Consider the following 11,460-nt stretch of genomic DNA (forward strand, 5'->3'; position numbering starts at 1 on the left):
AAGTTGCCCAGGCTGGTCTCGAACCTGCGGGCTTAGGCAATCCACCCGCCTCGGCCTCCCAAAGTGCTGGGATTACAGGCTGAGCCACTGAGCCCAGCCTGTAACATTCTTGTTGAAAATAATCTTTTCTGGCTTTCTCAAACCTCTGCTTTTGTGCAGCCTCTTAGTTTTTTGCTCATCTCATCTCAGTCTCTTTTTGGCCTGAGTCCAATGAAATTCTAGGGTGTTCATGGGTCTTCACTTGATTCCGCAGGGGCTAAGGATTCGGCATGGTAGACCACTGCATGTGGCTTTTCAGCCAGGTGACTGAGTCTTAATTCATCAGGAAGGAGCTGAGTGCCATGCCTCTGCTCAGAGTCCCTACCTCCTAACTTGGCAGCCAGCACATTCTCATAGTCATTAGAATCCTCATCTGACATCTCTTCTCCACTTTTCACCTGACCATTCTCACTCTGTGTGGATGGCTGAAAGGCCACATACTTCCCTGAAGACAGGAGTCTCCTTGTTACAGGTTGGATGCGGGTCCCTGGACCATCTATCCTGCCCTCGACACAGCTTGTGTTTGAGGCTGTCACTTCTTCCTCAGCCTGCTGCTGGCTTCCATTAGGATCTGCTGGTGGTACATTTTCATAGTCTCTGCAGCATTGAAAAGCCACCCAGGGCTGCTTCTCCTGGATGACCTCGAGATCCAACCCAGCCATGTTGACATAGTCATTTGAGGCCTGAGAAGAGCCTTCCCCATCGCTGAGTGGATCACTGCCCTCAGCTCCTGGAGACCAAAAGCTGGTACAGTCACTGGCATCCCCACAGCCCACATCTCTTTCCTCAGTAACCTCTGGTTCCTGGACACTTGGAAGAACAAAGGGCTTTCCAGGAGGGCTGTTGGTTGAAGCTAGGGTCTCAGCGATGTCTTCTGCTACGGGGACATTGACGTAATCATGTGAATCTTCTGAAGAAATGCTCATGGAGTCTCTGGAAGCTCTGACATTGATGCCACGTGCCAAGGAAGTGAGGTTTCCACATATCTGGGACACCATGGCATTGTCATAGATACCCACTGCATACTCCACGGCATGGATATGGACACTGTGTACCTGGAGGGCACTGCCTGCTTGGAAGGGCTGTGAGGGAGAAGAGAGAGCCAGTGATAGGATGGAAACAGAAACATGGGCAAACCTTCCCTCCTTCCTTCCAGTTCTTTTACCTGGTCTCCCACCTTGGAGAAAACCTCTAAATCAGGGGTCGCCAACTGCAAAGCTCTACCTTTATAATTAATAATAATAACCGGCCAGGCACAGTGAATCACTCCTGTAATCCCAGCACTTTGGGAGGCCAAGGCGAGGTCTGAGCGAAGTGGACTGAGTTTAGGAAGAGCAACAGCACAAATGTGATGATACATTGCAGCTGGTTTTGCCCACAGTGTGGGGATTCAGTGAGGCGTGGGGTGAAAGTATTATCAACTGGAGAGAGCCTGTCCCCTCCGAGCACATTGAGAGGCAATATAGCATGGCGGCTAAAGGTAAAGGCTTGGAGTCAGACTGAGGATGCATATCTCAGCCTCTCCACTTTGTGCTGAGTGGGGCAGAGCGCTTGACCTAATCTCTCTGTGCTTTCACATCCTAATTTATAAAATGAGAATTATCATAATATCTCCATTATAAGGTTTTATGAGGAGTAAATTGATTACTACATAGGAAGTGTTTAGAATAGCTCCTGGCACACAAAAGATACCAAAAACGGCCTGCCGTTATATTAAAGGGACAGCTAGTTCATGGACTCAGCTGATGGTTGCCATTTAGGAATGCTGCTCTGAAGTTTTCAGAACTTTTGCATTTTTAAGAAAAGCATCTGGACTTCCAGATGTCTTGAAATGTCTTTAACTTTAAGTCTGGGCAACTGATTCGAAATGTTCTTCAAATACTGTAGAGTCCAAGTCAAGCTTGTTTGTGGACTTAAGACAATTTGGGACCTAAACTCTAAATGCAAAATTTCCTCAGGGTCCACCGAAGTCCTGGAACTAGCTTTGGCAATGGAATCTCTTCTTGCCTGCTCCTTATCTGCCACTCAAGCTTGCTACCCAGGAAGTCTTAAAGCAGGAGCAGAGGAGGCAAAGGCGGAAACACGGGGATGGCTGTGTAGTAGTTGGACCCAAAACTCTGGGTAATGAGAGGCTGAGTAACAACAGAGTCTCTCTCAGTAGCATCAACGCATTTACCCAAGGATGACCACAAAACCAACGGGACTAATTTTTTTTAAAGAAACCAACAAGCAACAGCTTATCTATGGCAACCAGTACTCTGATCTTTCAGGCAGTCCCTCTACCTGCCCTGGTGCCTCTGCAACCAACTGTTTTTGGACTTATCTTCGGGAGCTGCCTTCAGAGCCAGATCATAAAACTCTTGGGATTATTATTCTTTTTTCTTTCTTTTTCTTTTTTTTTAAGAGACAAGGTCTCACTATGTTGCCGAGGCTGGGCCTGAATTCCTGGGCTCAAGCAATCCTCCCGCCTTGGCCTCCCAAAGTGCTGGGATTACAGGAGTGATTCACTGTGCCTGGCCGGTTATTATTATTAATTATAACATTCCCCTTGTAATTATAACATTCCCCTTGTAACCTCAGAGATTATCCCCCACTTGGGCAAACACTATATCAGCTACAGTGCTGAATGGTTTATGGCTATTTCTGCTACTGAGGATAATTGAAACAATTTGACACAGGCACTAGAAGTAATTTCCAAAGCAGGATTTTAAATGTGTTTTGAGCACCAACAGCATTGTTGGGATATTTGTATACCCTCTTGAGGTAAGTACTTTGAAGGGAACAATACTCATTTGGATAAGTATGTTGTCGTGTCTTTGTTAAAACAATATCAGTTCTGACGTCACGTACTTGAATACATGTACCCTGGTGTTTTTCTTTTTGAATCAGAGTCTCACTCTGTCACCCAGGCTGGAGTGCAGTGGCACGTTCATAGCCACCACAGTCTCAATCTGCTGGGCTCAGGTGGTCCTTCTGCCTCAGCCTTCCAAGTTGATAGAACTACAGGCATGTGCCACCATGCCCAGGTAATTTTTTTACTTATTGTGGAGACGAGGTCTTGCCAAGTTGCCCAGGCTTGTCTTGAACCCCTGGGCTTAGGCAGTCCTCTTGCCTTGGCCTTCCAAGGTGTGGGATTACAGGCGTACCTGGCCTGGTGTAAAAACCCCAAGCACTTGCTCCTGTTCTTTCTAATTCTCCTTGGGTATAGGGAGGTCCTGTGGCTGGTTTTCCCAGTTTATTAATAGGGTTGCAGGGCAAATGCCAAAGGATGTGCTGCTTGTCTATGCTGAAACCAGATCCAAGCCCTAGAACTCTTTCTCCTCAGTTCTTCTGCCAGACACTTGTCATTCTCCAAAGAAGCTGTCTTTTCACTTGACTCTTACCATGTGCTCAGGGCTGTCTGAATTTCTGGAGAGCAGGCTCTCAGTACTGAAAACACGGATACTCCTTGACTGATGTCTCCCTGAAAGGACACAGAACAAATCCTGAAGAGAGTTATCCAGTTCCCTGAGTGCTTCAGCCCAATCCCCACATCATGGGTGAACTGGGTTTGTGTGGTGTCTGGAATTTCCAGTCTGGGGTCTGGCATGGTGTGGTGAATGGGATCAGAGCTATAGGGATGATGCACTCTGAGACCTGGAAGGTTCCTCAGCTTCTGTGGTGCTGGAGGATGCTGGCGCAGGGATTGGGGAGGCCAAGAAGGAAGCTCCTGTGGGAGACACTCCAGCACTGCTGGTGCCAAAACTTGCAGAAGGAGTTTTCCCCATGCTTAGGCACACTTGGCTTTCCTCTTCTGCTTCAACATTAAGAGGAAACAACCCCCAGCCCAGATGACCCCCTGGTCCTTTTTTAGAGCTCTCTAGGTCCCCATCTGGGGTTGTAGCTCACAGTCTGTCTATCCCGTTCTCTCTGGTGCTCTCTGAAGGGCAGGCGGAGTTGAAAACTCAGAGGTAGTTGCTTCTGGGTGGTGAGAGGTGCATTCTGGGAGCAGAAGTTTGACTGTCTGAATTTCATGGATTAGAAGGATAAAACTTACCCAGCTCTTCTTGCCGCCGGGGCAAGATGTCATAAATATTTTTGATTCGTTGTCTGGGTCGTGGCAGAGTCAGTGAGCGCATGGCGGTAACTCGGAGGTAAGGCACTTGTCCTGCAAAGTGATGGGAGAAATGGGCGTCAGCTGCACAGAATGTGGGGGCTCAGGAAAGTGAGATGGCCCCCAAAAATATTCCCTACCTTCACCAGGTCTCATAAAAAATATACCTTCAGACTTGAGCTAGAGGAATTTCCTTTTTTTTTTTTTTTTTTGATGCAGGGCCTCACTCTGTCGTCCAGGCTGGAATGCAGTGACATGATCACAGCTCACTGCCTCCTCAACCTCCTGGGCTCAGGCAATCCTTCTGCCTCAGCCTCCCAAGTAGTTGGGTGTACAGGTATGTGCCACCACGTTTGACTAATTTTTTAAATTTTTTGTAAAGATGAGGTCTCAAACTCCTGGGCTCAAACAATTATCCCATCTAAGCCTCTCAAAGTGTTGGGATTACAGGCGTGAGCCCCCATGCCTGGCCAGAATTTCCATTTGAGTTAAAGGAATAGGGGACTTGGTAGACAGAAGCAGAACAGTTCAGGATCTTGCATGAGACAATGGCTAGCATGTCAGATAAGATCTGAGGACTCCCCAGGGCAGTAGTTTATCCCTGGAAAATAAACTGGGCTTTAAATGCCAGGCCAGATTATGAATCCTACCATTTCTCAACTCAGGACAAACAAAGGACTCACGCTTCTTCCGTTTGTTCCATTTCCACAGGATGCAGAGACCCACGATGACCAGGAGGATGACGAGGAGTCCCGCAAACCCAGAAAAGATGCTGCTGTTCTGGTCTTTATCTCTAGAAGGACAAGCAAATGCCATGCCCTGGCCATGGGTGGGTGGGTGGGGGGTTGGAAAAGATATATCCTTTGGGAGTTAGAGCCCAAACTTTTGGAATGGGGCCCAGTGAAGGAAAGCCAAGATGGAGTGGAAGAGGGTTATTTCTGAATAAGACTATGGAGAGAAGGGACTTGGACATGGGAGAAGGCACTGTGGTGTCTTGCTACAGATAATGGTGTTCGTCATGGTTCCTGGGTCATAACTGCCATAGTCCTTGTTAAAGTCTTTTTTTTTCCTCTCTCTTTTCCTTTTTTTGAGTTGGAGTCTCACTCTGTCACCCAGGATGGAGTGCAGTGGCATAATCTTGGCCGTTGCAGTCTCGACCTGCTGGGCTCAGGAGATTCTTCCACCTCAGCCTCCCAAGCAGCTGGGACTACAGATGTGCACCACCACCAGGCCTGCCTACTTTCTGAATTTACTGTAGCAGTTCCCAATCTTTTTTGGCACCAGGGGATCAGTTTTGTGGAAGACAATTTTTCCACGAACTGAGATGGTGGTGGGGTTTCAGGATGATTCACGCGTGTTACATTTATTGTACACTTTATTTCTAGACCCCTCACATGTGCGGTTCACAATAAGGTTCATGCTCCTATGAGAATCGAATACCACTGCTGATCTGACAGGAGGCAGAGCTCAGGCAGTAATGCGGGCAGTGGGGGGCGGTTGTAAATACAGATGAAGCTTTGTTCGCTTTCCCGCCCACTGCTTACCTTCTGTTGGGCAGGCCTGGGGGTTGGGGACCTCTTATTATTGTAGAGACGAGGTCCCATCTTGTTGCCCAGGCTGGTTTCAAACTCCTGAGCTCAGGCAATCCTCTCGCCTCGGCCTCTTGAAGATGAAAGGCATGAGCCATCACACCTGCCCTTGTGATAGTCTTTTGTTACAGTGCGGGTGTGTTAGACCTCAGGGGCAGGCTCAGAAACAGAATGTCTCTGACCTCCTACCCTCCTTTCACCTGCCCTGCAGGACTCTGGTTTACCCCCACCTTTCTGATGTGGGTCTTAAGACCCTCATAGCAGGCATTCTTGCTGTTGTCCTGCCCATTGTGCCCTTCACAATGTATCTTTCCTTTAATAAATCTACCTTTCTTAATTCATGACTGTCTTGGTGAATATTTTCACCCCCCCACAACTCCAGTCAAACAATATCCAGCCTGCTGCATATGGCATTTGGTGGCTCATTATGGGGGACCTCTCCTAACAGGGACCTCTTCCTCTACTCTCTTTCCTCCTCCAACTCAAGATTTCTCAGTGGACTATGTCTGAGACCAGAGATAACTGACGATCCTGGCTGGGCTACTCAGTGGTCCATAAGGTCCTAGAGGAAAGATGTCAGGCCTCCATCATCCAACTGCATGAGAGGCAAGAGTTTGCTTTTATTTTTCAGTCTTCCAGCAGACAATCTTTAGTAACTCTCTGGCAGCTGATGGTTTCTGCCCTGGTGTACCCTGAAGTCCAGAGGGTGAAGGAGTTTTATTGCCTTGCCTAGAAAGGAGGAAGGTCCTTTCCTATCTCTTCTGGTCAGAGGATTCCCCGCCCTGCCCCACAAAAAAAAGACCCTCAGAGAAGGTCTTGCACTATACACTGCAGAAAGAAAGGCTGACATCTTGAAGGCTTCATAAAAACCCAAGAGAACTGGGTTGGGAGAGCTTCTGAGTAGCTGGACACTTGGAAGCTCCTGGAGGGTGGTGCCTGGGAGGGCTGGAAGCTCTGTGACCCTTCCCCTGTACCTTGCCCACATGTGTCTTCAACTATCTTCTCTGCAATATCCTTTGTAATAAATAGTAGAGATGTTTCCCAGAGTTCTGTGAGCTGCCTTAGCAAATTAATCAAACCTAAGGAGACACAGTCTTGGGGACTGAATCTTTACCCTGTGAGATCTGCCACTATCTCCAGATAGTGTCAGAATTGAAATGGAGGACACCCAGCTTGGGTCTGATGCTTGCTGGTGGGGAGAAACCCCAATATTTGGGCACAGAAATCTTCTGAGTTGATAATTGCTATAATGTGAGAGCAGAGGGGAAAAAAAAAGCGGTTTGGGTGAGTTTTCTCAAAGCAGGATCTATCCCTTTCGAATGTCTACTGGGTGCCAAGGGTCTGCGTCTGAAACTTATTTAGTCTTTACAATTTTATTTTGCTTTGTGGTCAAGGAATCTGAAATTTAGACTTAGAAGGATAAAGTAACATGTCAAAGATTACACCGGTAGGAAGGAGCGAAGAAGGAATGTGAATCTAGGTCTATTTGTGTCCAAAGATCATGCTTTTTCCCTCCACCACAGTCCGCTAAACTCGCAGAGTCAAATTCATCTGGCCTTGTGTCCTTCTGTTCCCTGTTCTTGGGCTTCCCAGATCGTTTGGAGGAGAGGATTGCCCAGTTCACAATGAGGGAGTGGCTCTGTGACGGAGTCCAGCTTGCATGAACTTGAATAACCCCACAGCACCAGCTTGTGGAGCTAGTCTCCAAACAACACTCTACTGTGTGGAATTTAACCAATGCAAGCTCTGCACTTCCTTGCGATTGCCCGGCAGGTCTGGTTTCACATGAACCTTTGCAAACCTTCCTGATGGATCTCCTGCCTGCACTCTTGGCCCCAACATGCCATCTTCACACATTAGCTGGCCTGATCATTCTAAACAGTAAGTCAGATCAAGTCTCTCTCTTTTATTTTTTTTAAATTGAGACAGAGCATCATTCGGCTGGAGTGCAGTGGCATGATTTCAGTTCACCGCAGCCTCGATCTAGTCTAGTCTCAAGGCTTCACCCTCCCGAGTACCTGGGACTACTGGCATGCACCACCGTGCCCGGCTAAAAGTCTCTCCTCTGTTTGTAACTCTCCATGGCTTCCCACCATACTTAGAATATAGTCGATAGTCCCTGCAGAAAGGACTTTACAACACCACATGACTGGGCTTATGCCTACCTTCTGCTCTCCTCTGCCATCACCTTCCCTCTGACTTTGACTGCCAGGATTCCTTGCTGTCCTCGCCCTCGCAAAGCACAGTCTGTCTCAGACCTGCTGCTCCCTCTCCCAGACATCAGCGTGACTCAGTCCCTCATTTCATTCAGAGGTCTTCTGAAGTGTCACCTCCTCAGTAGGGTCTTCCCTGGCCACAACCTATTACTCAAAGTCCCCTTGCTCTGCTCCACTTTTCCTTCATAGCACTGATGACTGATTGATATTACATTACACATTCATTTCTTTAACTATCATCTGTCTCTCCCACCCAACTGTAAGCTTCAGAAAATCATGGATGTCTATTCCGTTTGCCTTAATGCCTTTAATAGTGCCTGGTACATGGTAGGGCCCTGATGGATATTTGTTAAATGAATGAATAAACAAGTAAATGAATATAGAAATAGTTTGGGGGTAGTATATCCATTATGGGAAACACTATGGAGGTTCTTTAAAAAATTAAAAATAAGCTGGGCTCGGTGGCTCAGCCTGTAATCCCGCACCTTTGGGAGGCTGAGGTGAGTGGATTGCCTGAGCCCGCACGTTCGAGACCCGCCTGGGCCGCGAGAACTCATCTCTACAATCAATAAAAAAATCAGCCGGGTGTGGTAGCGCATGCCTGTAATTCCGGCTACTCGGAAGGCTGAGGCGGAAGGATCGCTGGAGCCCAGCAGGTCGAGGCTGCGGGGGCCGGGAGCGGCCACTGCACTCCAGTCTGGGCGACAGAGTGAGACTCCAACTCAAAACAAACAAAAAAAAGAAAAAGAAAAAGAAAAAAATTGGCCAGGTGTGGTGGTGCATGTCTGTGGTTCCAGCTACTTGGAAGGCTGAGGCAGAAGGATTGCCTGAGCCTAGCAGGTCGAGGCTGCGGTGGCCATGAGCAACATGGCACTGCACTCCAGCCTAGATGACAGAGTGAGACTCCTGTTCAAAAAAAAAAAATAGAGCTGCTATATGATCCAGCAATCTTACTACTGGGTATATAACCAAGGAAATTAAATCAGAATGCCAAAGAGATGTCTACACTAGCCCATGTTCATTGTAGCATTATTCCCAACAGCCAAGATTTGGAGACAACTAGGTGTTCATGAACAGATGAATGGATAAGGAAAATGTGGTACGTATACATAATGGAATCCTATTCAGCCTTTCAAAAAAAGGAGATCCTTACACCTTCAACAACAAAAATGTTGTCATTTTTTACAGCGTGGGTGAACCTGAAGGACATTATGTTAAATGAAATAAACCAGGTACAAAAAGACAAATACCACATGATCTCACTTATACGTGAAGTTCAAAAAAGTTGAACTTATAGAAGGAGAGAGTAGAATGGTGGTTACCAAAAGCTGAAGGGGAGGGGCTGCAGAGATGTTGGTCAATGGATACAAAATATCAGTTAGACAGAAGGAATAAATTCAACAGATCCAGCGTATGAGAGGATGACTATAGTTAAAAATGTATTGTATGCTTGAAAATTGTTGAATGATTTTACTCATTACTGTACAAAAAAAAGTTATGTGAAGTAATGCATAACTACTCAATTAGCTCGATTTAGCCATTCCACAATGTATGCATATATCAGAACTATGTGCCATGATAAATATATATGTTTCATTTGTCAATTAGAAATAAAGAAAAATGGCCGGGCTCGGTGGCTCAGCCTGTAATCCCAGCACTTTGGAAGGCAAGTGGATTGTCTGAGCCCATGGGTTTAGACCAGCTCAGTAACTTGGTGAAATCTCGTCTCTATTAAAAAAAAAAAAAAAAAAAAAAAATTAGCCGGGAGTGGTAGGGCACGCCTATAATTCCGGCTACTTGGAAGGCTGAGGCAGAAGGACCACCGGAGCCCAGTAGGTTGACGCTGGGGTGGCCATGAGTATGCCACTGCATTCTAGCCTGGGCGACGGAGTGAGACTCCAACTCAAAAAGAAATAAAAATAAAGAAAGAAAGAGATAAATTGTTCTGGGGGGGATACTTTAGGCTTCTGACTTTTGTGAATTAACTCCTCATCAATGCCCATGCCTGCATGCAGATGATGTTTGCCATGGTGATAACATTTTTTTCCTCAAAACCATAGCAATTCTAAAATTTATTATCGTTGAGTTGCATTTTTGCCATAGCACTGAAATTTATACCTACCAATGTTTTAAAAGTCCCAACTACTGATGAATATTTTATTTTTGTTTGTATTAGATTGAAAGTATCAGTAGGAATTTATACCTATGTCCTATATTTATTATTTCTATCATTACATTTTTCATTCATGGCAAATTTTTACGATCTAAAAACACGTCCCTGGGAAATTGGGCCTTTTGTTTCTGTCATGGTTAAGACCTAGTTTCGTTTTCCTTTGAGGAGTGATTGGCGGAACCTGAGACAGGAGAGACCGAGGACAGGGGTCAGGGCCTCTGAGAGGTGAGAAACTCAACCAGTTCAGGCAGTTGGCTCTAAGGACTTTTGTTACCACAGTTTTTCCTCGTCTCAAACATCTCCTTTCTTTCTTCAATAACTCCTTTCCTCCTAGCATCCCTGAGCAGACATCTCTGAGCCTAAAGTTTCGTGGTCTCAGTGGACCTGAACCCAGCTATGAGAGGTGGCAACACTCCTTTATTAGAAGGTCCTCAAGGTGGACCAGGCGCCTCTGTCTAAATCAGGGGAGGGTGGAGCTCTCCACACTGTGTCACTCACCTGTCCAGGCTGCTGGGAGTCACCTGAAGAGTGCTGGACTCCAAGGTCCTCCCTCTGATTTCCGGAGGTGTTGGGACGATGGCATTCATTGTCTCAGGAACCTCTGTGATACCCTCTGCCTTCAGCTTCTAAGCCTTCACTGAATCACAATCAGTTGGCCAGCATGTCTACCACTTTTCTTGGCTCTTCCTAAGTTGCTGACTCCCAGGAGAAAGGCAAATTGGTTTGTATTTTGCAAGTAACCATTTTTCTTTTTAGTAGATAATATAAGAATGACAGAAATTGTTTTGGTCTCCATGTCTTCTAAATGCTCCCTAAAACAACTTCTTACTCTCAAAATTTCTACCTAAATCTTTACACACAAAGCCTTTCAGTTTTCTTTCTAGAACTTTCTGTCCCCCTACTAGCTCCTTATCTTGTGTCCATCCCTGAAATGTCAAGCCGAGTTGACCCAACACACAAAAACAACAGGTTTGGTTCTACCTGGCCGTGGCTACAAGGCTGGTGGCAGGAGGTGAGCTCTCAATCGGGCGCCGGTGCTCCTGCAGTGAGGTGGCTCAGGGGGCACCTATGGCCTCTGCTTTCTGGTGGAAACACGAGGGACACAGAGGGGGAAACCACCAAGAGGCCCAGCAGAGGCTCCGTGAGAAGCTCATCTTCCTTCAGCCCCCAGAGCAGAGCAGAGTTTAAACTGCTTTGCCAGGATGGAAACAGAGAGTCAGTGACAGGAAGTGACACCGCCAATGTGCAAATGAAGCACAGGCACAGGAAATGCTGCTCAGTGCTCAATACCATAGAGGAAAACATGACTTCAGTCCACTGCTCCTGGGCTTGCCAGGTGCTCTGTGGTCT

General features: G+C 46.7%; 1 protein-coding gene across 1 annotated transcript; it reads right to left on the bottom strand.

Moving 5' to 3' along the window:
• Window positions 1-227: 227 nt before the first annotated feature.
• On the bottom strand, window positions 228-10,697 carry LAX1 (lymphocyte transmembrane adaptor 1). Its single transcript, XM_008064070.1, has 5 exons — window positions 10,609-10,697; window positions 4,816-4,925; window positions 4,076-4,186; window positions 3,423-3,502; window positions 228-1,121 (listed from the first exon to the last, which is right to left on the bottom strand). The coding sequence occupies exons 1-5, from the start codon at window positions 10,695-10,697 to the stop codon at window positions 228-230; spliced, it is 1,284 nt and encodes a 427-aa protein (XP_008062261.1).
• Window positions 10,698-11,460: the final 763 nt, after the last annotated feature.

Source organism: Carlito syrichta, unplaced genomic scaffold (genome assembly GCF_000164805.1).
Source record: "Carlito syrichta isolate Samal-C Ts95f unplaced genomic scaffold, Tarsius_syrichta-2.0.1 Scaffold307186, whole genome shotgun sequence".
Classification (NCBI taxonomy): Eukaryota; Metazoa; Chordata; class Mammalia; order Primates; family Tarsiidae; genus Carlito; species Carlito syrichta.